This window comes from Rhea pennata, chromosome 3 (genome assembly GCF_028389875.1).
Source record: "Rhea pennata isolate bPtePen1 chromosome 3, bPtePen1.pri, whole genome shotgun sequence".
NCBI lineage: Eukaryota > Metazoa > Chordata > Aves > Rheiformes > Rheidae > Rhea > Rhea pennata.
The window spans coordinates 102,114,064-102,128,901 of NC_084665.1; the positions used below are offsets into that span (position 1 = coordinate 102,114,064).

At 43.6% G+C, this 14,838-nt stretch overlaps 1 protein-coding gene across 2 annotated transcripts; it reads right to left on the bottom strand.

Moving 5' to 3' along the window:
• Positions 1-210: 210 nt before the first annotated feature.
• Positions 211-9,656, bottom strand: BAG2 (BAG cochaperone 2). Of its 2 annotated transcripts, none has more exons than XM_062572880.1 (3): positions 9,390-9,656; positions 2,126-2,235; positions 211-1,068 (listed from the first exon to the last, which is right to left on the bottom strand). In XM_062572880.1, the coding sequence occupies exons 1-3, from the start codon at positions 9,530-9,532 to the stop codon at positions 668-670; spliced, it is 654 nt and encodes a 217-aa protein (XP_062428864.1). In that variant the 5' UTR covers positions 9,533-9,656; the 3' UTR covers positions 211-667. The 2 variants fall into 2 exon arrangements, with proteins under 2 accessions (XP_062428864.1, XP_062428865.1); XM_062572881.1 differs by lacking the exon at positions 9,390-9,656 and adding an exon at positions 3,117-5,132.
• Between the last annotated feature and the right edge of the window lie 5,182 nt (positions 9,657-14,838).

The window sequence follows — 14,838 nt, forward strand, 5'->3', positions numbered from 1 at the left end:
TAGTGGGAGACGGGATTATGCCATAGACAGAGCACGGAGCGGGTGTCACAAGAGGTAGAGCCTCGTTCTCGTCTTCTGTGACCCGTGGATGGACTGTTCATTGCCCTTAACTTCCCCAATATAAATTAGAGCTCTCTTTCTAGAAAATAGTGGGATCTACTTTACAAATAGTGCCAAATTATTAAAATCAGTAAGAAGTGGGACACTGTATTGGTTAGGAAAATACAATATAGAGTTTATTAACTTTTTCTGGTTTATTGCAGTGATTTGTCTTTTTGCCCCCAAACATCTGTTTCATACACTATGTATACAGCAGAGAAAAGTTGTGGTAATTGAAATCTTAGTATATGACAAAACAACTTCAGTTTTAAAAAAAAGAAAGAAAAAAGGCTGCATTGTGACAGTTCTTGACAGTTCAGCAGAAGCACACTACAATTTGCAGTAGCAGCATCAACTCTACAGGAGAAACCTGGATAGCGTTCTTTATTGCCAAAATAAAATGCCAGTACTACCAAAACCCATTAAATGCTTGCACCTCACAATCTGTGTGTGCACGTGTGTATGCATTAGGCATGTATCTGTAAAAAGTAATTTCTCTTAGCCTTCTGTGTGCTTTTTTTAATGGAGACTTGATCATTTGGTGATTTGACAGAAGTAAGAGAAGGTTTTAATCCTGTTTGCTGTTGCAAGACTGTCGAACAGATGATTTCTGATGTTCTAACAATGTGATTGACTTTTCAGAATTTTCTAAGTTTCTGAGCAGAGTCTCTAGCCTTCTCTTGATTTTCTTCTGATCCTCAATAGCACATCCAATTACAACAGACTGAAATTTCTGATCGATGGGTCCTGCTGGCACATCAGAGGTACATGCACCATAAAGTGACATTAGGCGGATTTTGGAATCTTCCAGATCATCTAGAAGTTTATTGACTATTTCATCAATCATCTTTGTGGCATGTAGCAGGGATTCCTGCTGCTGGGCATTTCGAATAGTTTCTACAGAAACCTCCACAGTGAGGGTTCGGCCCATCAGACGATTAGCAGTCAGATTAAGTTCTTCTCTCTCACCTAAATTGAGGGGGAAAAAAAAGATCTAGGTTATCAGCTAGCATGTTGCAGTGCAAATAACGTCAAGATAATCAAACTGCAACACATAGTAAAAGAGGTACTAGAGGTTTATGTTTTTTAAGCAACTGACAATGAACAAGATTTCCAGAGGCTACAAATGGGGTTCTCTGCATCTAAGTCCTACTTATTTCACAGAGGCTAGTGTCATTTGGTTTATAGAGACGTTACATTTTGAGTGAAGTTAAGCTCTACTTTTCTGCTGCCCATCCAATGCCTGCTATGTCAGGTAAAAGTGAAGCATACAGTATTACCAGTAAACATCTTTTATTAGCAAAACAAGCGTGTTAAGGACCTTCTGTGTCACTGTGAGGAAGAGATTTATACTGTACCCTAAAAGGTCATAACAAAAGAAATGATTTCTGAATACCAGACTCAGTGAGAGGCCATTTAAAAAAAAGGAAGGGGGATCGGGACAAGTCTATTTTTTGAAAACATTTGTGTTTTTTCCTCATAAAATACCAACTCAACATATTTTACATACAGGCTCTGAAAGAACCCAATAAACTGTCTATTTAAGTCATTAAGTCATTGACTATAAAAGATACGGGTTTGGAGAATATATTTAAACCCCTAGGTCACACAGCCATTGGAACCATATTAATCATTAGGTTCTTCATCAGGCCATACATACTTTGTAGCACTCACTCCTGTCAATGTAATCAAAGCCATTAAAATGATGTTTTCAACTAAAAATAAAAATCAACTTCTTCCTCTCAGTAGAGATATATTAGCCTTGATTTTGAAAATAAAGCGGTGAACTAAGCATGGGCTTCACAAATTCGGTAATGATGTTTAAGGTAGATTCTTCTGCTGAACAGGAATGTAGATGTAAGCAGTCAAGAATAAGGGAATCCCAGAGTAACACAAGGCCCTTCAATAACCTTGGCTCAAGCGTCTGTACCTTTACCCCAGGCAAGCAATTGAACTAAGCTGCTCTCTAAGATGTGCTCTTTTGACTTCAGGTCAGTTATGAGAGTATGGCAATGCAGCTTCTCACCTTCACTGATGTGCCGCATATCCTGGCTGTTCTGTATATTGTGGATCATTTCTAGCAGGATTTCTTTTTCTTGTTCCATAGCAGATGCTGCATCACGGAAAGCCTCTACCCTGAATATATATGGGTGAACCAAACAAAATCCTTAAATAATAAGACAATTGTTCACCTATATTTTTTTTAAAAAGTGGGTTTTTTTTTTTTAAAAAAGTCACTTATAGAAGTCAGTTCTTAGTTACCCATGGGCAAATTAATCATGAATCAAACTTTGACTTCATGACCTCCTTCCATGTCTTTTTTTCAAGAATTAGCATGATTAAAATAAAAACAAACAGAAAAAAACAAAAACAAACAACCCAAACCACAGTAATTCAGCCTGCCTTGCATCTACTTTGTTTTATCAGTGGTTCTGTTCAATCCCGCTCCACAGCCGCCACGGGGCTGGATACCCAGAACCTGACTGTCCCAAGGCCCATAGCAGAACCACCGCATCTACCTGGCAATTATTAACAGGCAAAAGAACAAAAAGAAACCCAACAAGGTTCCCACACAGCACCTACACGGGCTCCAGAGAGAGCAAGGGGCCTGGGGCCACCACGGCTCCTGCCACGTCTGCCCCCTCATCACTGACCCCTTCTGAGCGGGAGAGACGCAGCGAACGCACTCCCTCCACTTTGTAGGGGCGTCCCTGCCGAGCAACGTGCCTTGTCTGCGAGGCGGCCAGGCGGGCTGCCTGCCATCGCAGCTGCTGGGGCCTTCACAAAGGGGTGCAGCAGGGAAGCGTCCCTCTGATCAGCTCCTGCGTCTGGGCTTGAGGCGAAACATGAAACTGGATCCCTTCCAAACCCTGACTTTCCCTAGTCCCATTCAATGGGCTGAAACTAGTGTGTGCCATGACGACGGTAAGGAGAAAGTGTATCAGAAACGGCACTCTCTTAACAGGTTAACCTGTTAAGAGGTAACTCAGTTAATTCTCCCTGTTAGCTGCAGTCACCTTAAGCTGCATGGTCTACGTTTCAGTATTCCCCTCTCCTCGTCGCCGCATAACGTACAAGCTGCTCTGGCCATCAGGGATGTGAAAATGCCACACTAGAAATTTGAGTCTGAGTCCTTAACTGATGTCCTATTCGCTGCCACGGTTTTAGGGAGAAGACTTTGCAATTCAGCCAAGCGATGTGGAAAAGCACTTGAGGAACTGCTGAGTTTGGAGGCTGGGGATGGGAGGGAAACGTCCCCCTCCTGTGTCTCTGCGCCTGTAGGACAAGGGGAAGGGGAAGACTGCACCATGGAGTTGCACTCACCAAGCTTTAACTACTGCAAGAGTTGTGCCAAAAACGACAACTCTGCATTCCCAAACCCCACACCAGTCATATGAGGATATCACATGAACCTGGTTGACAGTTATAGATGTTTTCAGCACAGTCTGGGTGACTTAACTCTGTAAACAGCAAGGGAACCCATCTACTCTGATATATTTGTTAAACCTGGCCAAAAAGGGAAAACAAACCACAACACAATTCATTCTCTTACATTCATTCCTTGCACTGATTTTACAGCATGCCATTTTACTGATAAACACTGCTCTTTCATCCTGGCATTCTTTAATTTTATTACTAAGCACTGTCAAATCCTACCATCCTCTTTCTTTCCAACCCCAATCGCCAAGGATGTTTTATACTCCTGACTGGACACAGCCACAAGATGGTGATCACTGATCACTGCTTGTATAGATATGAGCTTATCTATCTATCTGTTACAATAAGCAGGGAGCTAATGTTCCTGCCTCAAAGACTGGTGGCAGCACAACTGCAAAACAGTAGCAAGAGAAAAGAGTGGAAAAAGGCAGAAGAAGAGAATAAAAATAAATATGTAGTCAGAGTGAACATGCACAGTGCTGCTGAAATAATTCTATTTTACAAAAGACTTGGTCTAATTTTTGTCAGCACAATTTTTTGAAAGCACATGCTTCAGGCCTTTCTTTAATTCTAAGGAGGAGTGGGAAAGGTTAATGCAATGCAAATTCTTGCCAAGAGCAAATACTCTTAATTATTATTTTGGACTGCTTTATAAGAGTAACAAAGCAGGTAGAATCATTTCATACTGCAGATGTCTCCACTTTATAATTTAAGAAGTCTATTATTTCCATAAATGCCACACCATGCCTTTTTAAAACCTAACATTTTTACAATTAAAAAGCCTATTTTGGCCCCTAGAAAGCTTAGAATTGAAATCTGGAAGTGTTAAAATCTGATTTTACTGATGTTTTTGTATCAACTTAGGTATGTCACTGTCCTGATTTAAAAATTAAGGCTCTGTCTTCAGTGAGTGGATCAATTGGTGATTTCCGACAGGCTCTGCTAGGTCCTATAAAGACTGTGAAAAACTGTGACAGAGATCGATCTTGAACTGCTGTCATTCTAAAGAGAGTGCCTAAAATACCACTGCTTCCAGTAGTGAACTATTGTAATGTGAGGTAGGACCTAAAAAACACATTAGCAAAATTAATGATCTTGTACTGCATAAAAACATAATTTACCAGTTACTGCTTTGATTGACATTACTATTTTATACAAAGCCTTATAGCGAATTCTTGGGAATTATATTAACCATTTTTGTCTACTGCAATATTGAGTGCCACATACGTCTAAAATCCAATGGGCTTTTAATATTTTTAGTGCATTTACTGCCATGCGGTCAAAATGCATGTCAACCCTGGTACAATGTAATGGCACATCAAAGTGCACCAGCTCCTTCTGCAGGGGGGAAAGGGACAGGAAAGCAGCATGTCAGGACTTCCTCACCCCTATGTTATCCCTTCTAAAAATTTCCATTTTGACCACTGATTATTAGTAGTGTGCCAGGATTAAAAGACTGAAAAGATCAACTTTCAGTGATCACTCCAGGGCAAGACAGAGGCGCAATGTGGTAACACAGCATGTTGTGGCTCATGCATTTGCTGGTTAAATGGAGGACTTCTGTTTCCAGGGCAGTTAATGAGGGACCTTGCATGAACTCTTGTATGTTGTCCTCACCTTCAAGGCCCTGTATAACTTCAGTGCTCATTTGGTTTCCAGTACTATTTCTGATGAAATTATCATCCACCATTACTGAAGGGGCGAGCCATCAAAACCTGTGAAAATTCATTCGGAAACACGGAGGGCTAATTTCTTCAACATGGCAGCAAAGGCAGCATCTCAGTATATAGCAAGCGAGCCTGAGGTACATTCTCAAAGAAAGGAAGGATGAAAATGGACTGAAAAAGTTAGACAATAGATTGGAGAAATGATCAGCTGTAGTTAGGAAGGACCTTGACTTCCAAGTGAAACAAAAGAATAGGATGATTTCAGAACAGCACTCTAGGGGAAAACACACACACACGCACAGACACACAGCAGCCAAGCGAGTCAGGAAAATACATTAGTGTTGCATACAGAGAAGATGCTGGGCAGGGTGCATCAAAGTAAGATTTTGAATTCCTACCTCTGGTTATTCACACACACAAAAAGTATTTCAATTTAACCTAAACTGATAACATATGTACTTTAACTACATTGAATGGAGCCTGGAAAAGTTCACACAGAGATATCAAACAAAAGCAGGGAATTACAAACCATTTCTGTTACACTGCCATTTTAGTAGATGTCTATAGCATGCCATTCCCCCTGCAACCTGAGGACTTGGCGCATGCTTCAACCTTTCATTCCTCACCTACAGATTCACAAATATTCCCAACTGCCTCATTCCCTGCTTTGCTCTGTTTGCTGTTTTTTTAATGTTTGCTCCCCTGGCTTCTACGGAGAGGTCAGGAAATGGTAGTGCGAGGGAACCCAATACCTCCAGGCACTTGCCCGTGCATTTCTGGAGATCTCCTCTGGTCCTGTGGGCTCCCACACAGCATCTGAGGAAAAGCTCAGTCCAGGCAGCCCCTCTCTTTACCCTTCTCACTTTTTAGACCTTTCTCTCTCTCTGTTCACAAGACCACCAAGTCCATACCTTGCTGTCAGCTCTCAATTTCTTCCTTAACAAGTGCCTTTATTTCATAATTTGTGTAAATCTTCACTTTGCAGGGCAAAAAAAGGGGGGGGGATCAGAAGTAAACTTCTAGTTGAAGTGACTTCAGTGGAAACAAAAGTGAAAACAGAATCCAAGTTTCAATTAAAAAAAAAGAAGGCAAACAAAAACCACAAGTTGTTCAGATTTATGTTGCATTATCAATTACCCTAATGTAATGGTATGGTGATTCACCAATAGATGAAAACATCTGGTCATATTTTAACTTTATTGTATTTGCTGTTTTGAATGCCAAGTAATATTCCTTTGATTATCTAATACTAAGAAAGCATCCATTATTTTGGATTTTCCTTGGTTTGAAAGATCAGAAGTGCAGTGCCTTTCTTTCCTACATACCATTTACAGCATTCCCCTGAGGAACAGGTGGACCAGTCTCTGCTTTTGTTTCCATGTGAGAAACTTGACACTTTTTTTTTTATGACAGCTGCAATAACTCTTTCCTTTAAACTACTGACTTACTTAAATAACTCATTAGTAAAGCACCTATGATGAAGTTGCAGATAAATTTTCCAGGGAAAAAAAGAAACATTTGTGGACTGCGCAGCTTTCTTTCTGAAATAGCTAAACACATTGTACTAAGACAAAGCAGGGTTTTTCACTCTGGTATCCTGAGCAGCTTGAACTGAGTTTCTATTCTCAGGTAACTGCCCAAAAAGCGTACAAATAAATGATGAGGGAAAGTAAGGCTATTCTAAAATGAAGACAGAAGAAGGACAATAAATAAATAAATAAATAAAGCAAAAGCATAAGCCTGACTTTGCATCTTATGTATTATTATACTTAGAATGACATGTTCATTTAATACAATCACCAGAACACTCTGACTCATAAACAGAAACTGTGGTCCTGCTTCCAGCTCCTGCTGAAATTTCTTGGCATTCATGGGCAGCCAGGGCAAAGGAAGGGGCCAAACCTTTAGAAACAGCATGGGCGCTAAGGGCATTGCCCCATTGCCCCCTGCCTCCTCGCTGCTGCTTCGCGGGGACAGGCCAACTCCCTGAGAGCTATGCAGCTTCATCCTGCACAACCTCTTCCTAACTCTGCCTCTGGCCTTCACTTCAGTTCGTTCCCTCTCACTTTGCCCTTACAGCCGGTGAATGGGGAAACTTATCTGGGGATGGAGAATGACACGATCAAACACCTGTGTGCTTCAGTTTCTCCACTACTGTTGTTCAAATCACAGCAGCAACTAATACTTTATAAATATGTTTCTCTGCTTACAGATAAAAGTCGTATTTTTCTCCTCACAACTGAAGGTAAATTAAGCAAGCATTGATGTACAGAGAAGGAATGCTTGAGGGAATTTAGCCTCTCTCCAGCCATGGTCTCCAAGCCGTGAAACACACTCTCCTGAGTTACATGGCTACATACATACAGCTATACTGCTAAAGCACTGCCTCCTTCCTTCAGATAAGTGCTGTGCCCATCCCAAGTTAAGTAAGAACTACTCTGCAAGCACGTGGTGCAGGCAGTATACTGCAAATCCCCATGGTGACATACCTACATGGGACAAAAACACCTTGTTACTGTTGGGGAAAAATGTTCTCTTGGTAGATGGGAACAGAGACACAAGAAGGCTGTATAAAAGCAAAAGACTGAGGGAATGAGGGTTGCTGAAGGGTTCAGCCCTCAAGCTTAAGCAACTTGACAACTGAAAATTGTACAGGGGGTTATTTAAAGACTACAGTTCACTTTGACAAATTTTCACTTATATTTATGAATAACATCTCAGGGGACTATAGCTAAAATAAACTGTCTGGAAAAGGAGGAAGTATGGAAGCTCTTCCCCCTATCATTTAAATAATTTTTAAGTTAGGCAGGCTGATTACTTACACATAAGTAAAACACAAAAATAAACCTAACTGACTTTAATCAATTTGCAGATTGAAATGTGCCTATTTGAAAAACCAAAAACAGACAGAAAACTTCAATTTTGGGTTTAATTTTTAGTTAAAAAAGTGTCGCTTTATTCTACTAAGTTGCTCAGCAGATGTAAAAAGAAAAAAAATTTGCATAGTTCTAGTGCTTATTTAGGACAATGTTTTGTAATTATATATTCCCACATCGGATCTGGATGTCAGCAGTGAGACTGAAAGTTTGCAGACAGTGACTTTGGTTAGTCAAATTTAGAGAAGTCTGTGAAGAACTTCAAAGAGATTTAATAACCTAAGTGAAAGAATAATATAATAGCACATTAGTGCTATTAATACACCCAGTTGATTAATGCAAAGTAATGCACACAGACAGGGAAAAATACAAGTACTGTATCTCACAGAGCTCTTCATTATAGCGACTTCGGAAAGACCTAGAAAGATTAAGGGTGGTTCTGCGAAAGCCTCTGATCAATATGCAGCTGTAATGAAGAAAGGGCGTGTTGAAATTTTAATGCCATTAGGTGAATCAGTGGAACACCCACATTACCATGTGCATTTATCCACCTCAAAAAGGACACTGTAATTAAGGAGAGCTGAGAGAACAAGGAGGTTGATTAAAGGCATGGAATCGCCCCTTAGATGACCAAACTGGAAAAAAAAAATTAAATGGGTTATTTGGGGAATGCCAAGTAACAAGAGAAGGCAAAACATGTTCTGACACAGCAATGAAACACCGATCATAATCAGAATTAATTAGGAAAAAAAGCCCCACACAGATACCTAAGCCGCAGAATGGCTTCTCCTCTCAGAGCGCAGGTATTTACTGACTTTCAGGAGGCAGGCAGGCACCGGCGCGGGTATCGAGCGCCCGGACGGCAGCGCACCGCCGCCCCGGCGCGGTCCGAGCCCCGGCAGCGCTCGGCGCCGAGGCCCCAGCGGCAGCGCACGGCGCCCCGCCGCTTCCCGCCCGCTGCAGCCGCCGCGGGGCGGCCGCGCGCGAGCAGCTCCGGCCTCGGCGGCGCAACGCGCCCGAGAGCCGCCTTCGCGCCTCCGCGACGCGCGTCCGGCCGCGCGAGCTCACGCGGCAGCGCCAACTGCCACGCCGGACAGCGCGACCCCCCCCGAAAGCGAGCCGGGGTCCTTTCTCCGGCACCGCCCGCGGGAAGCGTCGCCCCCACCGCCGCGGCTCCCAGCCTCGCCCCGCGGGCGCCTCCCTCACGGCCTCCGGGGGCCGCGGGCTCGCGGGGGGGGCGACAACGGCTGCAACGCCCGCGCCTCGGGGCCGCGCCCGGCGGCGTCGCGCCCCGCTCGCCGCGCCCTACCGGAGCTCCAGCTGGTCCAGGTTCTCGAGCAGGCGGCTGGAGCGGTCCGCCATGGAGGTGGAGCGGTAGAAGCGGCCGCGGAGCTGCCCGCCGCACTGCTGCTGCGCCTCGCTGGCCTTGGCGCTGATTTTGGCCTGGGCCATAGCACTCGCCGGCGGCTCCTGGCTGCGGCTCGCGGCGCGGCCGCTCCCTCCCCGCGTCCCGCAGGCGGCGGCGGCGGCCAAATGCCGGCACTTCGCTCATGGCCAAAGAAGGAGCCCGCCCGCGGCCACCCCGCCTCCGCGGCGGGGCCGCGCCGAGCCGCGGCCGCAGAGGCGCCGCCTCACGCCGCGGGCCTCGCCGGGCCGGTCCGCAGCGCCCCGGGCGGCCGGCGCCCGCTCTCCCCCCGCCGAGCCGGCACGGCGGCACCGCGCCGAGGGCAGGGGAGGGGAGGGAAGGGAGCGCCCCGTCCCGGGAACCCCGGCGCAAGGAGCGTTTCGCAGGCCGGAGCCTGTCGCAGGCCGGGTCCTGCTGGGTGCATGGCGCGCTCAGCAGAAATGCCGAGGCCGGCGCGTGCTGTGAGCCGTTGATGAATCGAGGGGCTGCAGCTGAGTCACAGGTTACAATTACACGCGCGGGAGTCCTTCCTGCTGCCACCCAAGCGCTGTCCTGCACCGGTGTCCGAAAGCGCTGCCCAGCCACCAGCCACCCGGACCCCGGGCGGCGCTGCGAAAGCCTTGCTTCGCGGCGGCGGCCTTCCGCGGGGCGGCGCGGCCGGCGCCCCTCAGCCCCCTCCGGGGGCGGCGGCACCGCCTCCCTGCCTCGCGCCCGGCCACAGCCTCGAGGGGGCGAGGCGGTTAATGCCTGTAGTAACCTGGTTGTAGCTGGTAGCCGTTTGTCTGAGAGGGTTACCTTCCAGAGCGACTGCGGGTGGTGGAGGGGTTCGGTCTCTCCCTAATCAAATTGCTATATATATATATATATATATCTATATTTATATATATATATATATATTGCACACACACATATATCTCAAATTAGAGGGGGGGAGTTTTATCTTTGTATTTCCAGAAGGCATAAAGAAGAAATTAAAAGAGAAAAACTACAACTGCCTTAAAAATACAGAAGCCTGTTTGAGGAGAGAAAAAAAGAATTGAAGGAAAGTAAACCGGAGACAGCACCTGTTGTAAGCAGAAACAGAACCTGAACAGCGGTCTTAAAAACCAAACACTTAACATACTTGCATTGATACACTACATCTTTCTGACACCAAGTGCAAGAGTCATCTGGTTAGACACAGAAAACAGTTCTGCTGAACATCTTTGACCAAGGTAACACAAACAGGCTTACTGGAAAGAAAATTGTTTAACGTTTTCTTGCAATGCCAAAAAGAAAAAAAAAATATTTTGTGATAGCAAAGATAGTGGATCTACAGCTAGTAATGACTTTTTCCAGATCACATTCAACTTCTGTGTATAAGCCAGGTAACTTCTGTCACACAAGAGCATGTGATACTGACTTAGGAAGCTTAAGTCACAGAAATCTTTTGTACTTCAGATTCCTGTCAGTTCCAGCAATTCAAGTCATATGTAGAATGTCTTGCCATTATTGTGACCATTTAAAAAGGAATTTGCTTATCCCTAGTTTCAGGTGTGGGCAAATACTGCAATTCTCTGACAGACCAATTTCTGGCATCCAGTTAACAGGGTTTTTGTTGCACCAGAATAAAGTTTTGAATGCTTACTCTGCATATAGCTATTTTCTCAGGCTTGTCCATTCAGAATGAGATCATGTCCTCTTGCTAAATTAGTTACCTGAGTTTTGGTTTTTTTACATGGCTGGGTAAGGAAGGATTGTGGTCTGTGAGCTCATAGAAATAATTACATTGTTCAACAATTGTTTTATCCATCTCAGTACAGTCTATGTAAAAAATGATTAAAAACCATTTCTACCCCAAATATACACAAACAGAAACCTGGGGAATAATGTGACACACTTTGCAAACATTTTTCATAATATCCATCTATTGTGTTTAAAAAGCAAAAATCTGAATTGCTAATAGCTAAAAGGTTATGAAGATTCTTTTCCTCGCACAGGGGTTTAAATCTATGCAGGTAGAATGTGCAATGAAATGCAGGTACAGAACTGGTGTTGTATCACACACGACTTTTTTTGATGGCAGAACAGTATTTGACCCAAAAACTGAGAACAGCAGAAACAGTGAAAGCAGAAGGTATTTTAAAAGCAGAAACGGATTTTTGAAACAAACCTCATCATTGCTGTCTGCACAGCCTAGAACATTTTGCCGTTTAGAAATTTGGAAGGACTGCTGAAACTGATTTTCCTACCCAAGAGTGAGGTAGATTGCCCCTGTTTTCCATCAGGTGCTTTATTTCTTGCTGAGATATATAAAGGAGCAGTTGTCACCACTTTCCCAAAACAATAGGTGTCTGAGCTAGCAAGGTTGTAGTCAAGTCTCTAGAGAAAGGGAAGGGACTCACAGTTGAATTGGGAGAAGAAGTTAGGGGACACAAAAGGCAGGAGTTAGGTGCTTCAGGGCCGCAAGACGGGGAGGAGGACCCGTGTCTGAAAGCACCGATCTCCAGCTGAAGGTTTATGGCAAAGAAAGATGATGTTTGGGCTGGGACTGCTGCTGCCTGACCACATTCCTCTCTTCTCCACTTGTCTAAAGCTGTGTTCACCTGGCTGGACTGTGCAGCACTGCTCCAGCTGCAGGCAGTCATGGGGAGACTGATGTGGAGGAAGGACCCGTGTCTGAAACAAAGCACCAATCTCCAACTGAAGGTTTATGGCAAAGAAAGATGATGTTTGGGTTGGGACTGCTGCTTCCTGACCACATCCCTCTCTTCTCCACTTGTCTAAAGCTGTGTTCACCTGGCTGGACTGTGCAGCACTGCTCCAGCTGCAGGCAGTCATGGGGAGACTGATGTGGAGGAAGTGTGCATCTCAGGCTTTCTGTAGTGCTGTCTCAGCAGCCAGGTAGACAAGGCTGTCCCTCATTTAAACAACAGAATCACAGGAGATGCACACACGCACCCTGCAGAACACAGCGACTGGCAGAGAATCGTCATTCACACGCACGAGATCTTTTACAGTAGCAAAAAAAGGAACCTTCCCAGGCCCTAGGCACCTAACGTATTTGTAAAAGTCCAGAGCAAGTGAAATAATCCACACGAAAAGCCGCACTAATTGTCACATTGCTAAATGCCACCTTAGTTCCAGTTTCACCAAACCCCGATATATACCTTGTCACATACACTAACACTTGCATAGAAGCTATCACGGAATAGGATCAAAGAGAAAGTTCACACCCAAGAAATGTCATGCTGGATTCTTTCCTTCTCTTCTACAGGACCTTCATCTGCAGAATCTTCTTCACACATAGGCGTTATGGAAACACACCATCTCCCGTACACACCACAAGCATGAAGCTGCGGCCTAGGCCAGCCAACCAAAGCTAGCATTGTCTGCCAAGCCCCGTATCACGGCAGCAGCAGAGATGGACCAACGTATGTTTCAGAATGTGTTTTCCAATCAAAAGCTGTACTTACTAATACAAGTACAGCTGGCCCCTTACTTAGCACCTGCCAAACCGGTGCTACTGTGTCTTTTCTGCTGTTGTTACTAGCGCTAATTAATGTTAGCACTGTGTTTCCCTGTATGCATTACCATCATCTTACTGTGAAGGCAAGCCCTGCAGTCCCAAGGTTGTGGGAAGCCTGATTCCTCTATTGCAAAATCAATCTAAAAGCTAGTAGGCCCATTTGAGGGCATGGAGCAGTTCAGTCTCACAGACAGAAAAACTGTTTAGTAAATGAGCTAGTGAATTCTTTACAGCTGCAGATGCTAGGCAGTTTTTAGATAGAGCTCTCAGCAAAACACACTGGAGGACTCCCAGAAAGTACGGTATTGGAGTCAGTGAAAAGAAACTTCCACAGATTTACAAGAGGAACTTTACATTTAAATTTCCACATACGCAGAACTTTGAGCACAAACTTTGCACATACCTGCCACTTACCACACATTTTCTGACTTGTTTACACCCACATTTGTAATATGTTGGACCATATTATTTGATCCAGACTGTTACAACTGAACTCTAACTTCTGAAATAAAATTGCTGCAGAAAATTTGGGGGCAGTTTAGAACTGTCAAAGAACTATGTAAATGCAGACTTTAATAGTCTGCATTTAAATCTTGCTACTTAACTAGAAAGAACTGCCAGAAAAGATCTCTACATTAATGTCAGTAAATTTTTCTAAGTGAATTTTAAAACAATTTGTCATTTATCCTTCTCACCTCTTTCCAACTTACAGCAGTCATTGTAAACATTGTTAGGACAGCATAAGCATATGACAGAACACTTTCCTTTTAAGAAAGAGAGAGGCATGACTTCATGCCTCTATAAACTTAACCATATTTGGTAAAGATTCAATAAAGTTTTGCATGTTATATAATACTTACCAGACTGACCTACCATTGAGGTGTCTTAAGACTCAGATGATGTGACCATCATAGGTACGCTAGTAGTCATTTCTGTATATCTTGAAGAACTAAGAAAATCTATCAATCTTCCAAATACATATCACTACTATACAAGGCAAGTAGTTTACAGTAAACTAATATCATCTCTTCAAATTATTGCATTTTTAAAAAACTATGTTTAAACTCTACAAAAGCATCCAGGTAGGGATGAAGTTTTAGTGCTAAGTGACTTCTGTAACTGTTACACTTAATTATTCGACATCTTATCTTCTCTTTGAATATGATCAACAGTGGGATTCTATTTGATCTGAAAGAATACAGCACACAGAATTAAGCATCAAAGAGACAGGAACTTTGTACCAATCTTGACCATCATCATTTAAGTTTTACAGAATTTCTGCATGCTCTGTATAGAAAATTAGAACATTAAAAGGAAATAAAGAGTAGCAGTAGAGATGGAAAGCATTTTTCTTTAAAGATCAGTGTGCAAAAGCACCAAGTGATTAATTTGGAGTAACAAAAAGTGAGTTCAAACATGACCTTAGAAGCAAATTATCTTTAAAAAGCACAGGATAAATGACTTATGGTGTAAACGATGCTAAACAAATCGTTTTAACAAATGTGTTTATAAACATAGACACATCTTTCACAATGCATATGGCAAATCCCCAAAATTTCAGCCAGGTAAGCAAGACCCACCAGCCTGAAACACAACATTTTGAAACACCGTTTACAAGGCTCCCTTTTCAGATGAAGAATAAGGTGCAGTGCCATGAGACGTTAGTGTGAAACAACTCACTTGTCTGTACATGCAATGTTTTAAGAATTTTCTCTGCTCTTTTGGAAACAGAGGTAGCACAGGGAACTTTGCAAAGAAACATTTCAGACAGCGAGAGGACCTAAGAGAAACCAAGCAAATCAGGAGAAATTTCAAGACATTGATAATTCTGTAGAATACTTTTAA

What these genes read in the sequence shown, in the direction of transcription:
- BAG2 (XM_062572880.1), bottom strand. Translation starts at nt 9,532, where the DNA reads ATGGCCCAGGCCAAAATCAGCGCCAAGGCCAGCGAGGCGCAGCAGCAG. An exon ending in CTGGACCAGCTGGAGCTCCG is followed by an intron (nt 2,236 to 9,389) that starts GTAGGGCGCGGC and finishes ATATATATTCAG; the next exon opens with GGTAGAGGCTTTCCGTGATG. An exon ending in TATGCGGCACATCAGTGAAG is followed by an intron (nt 1,069 to 2,125) that starts GTGAGAAGCTGC and finishes CCCTCAATTTAG; the next exon opens with GTGAGAGAGAAGAACTTAAT.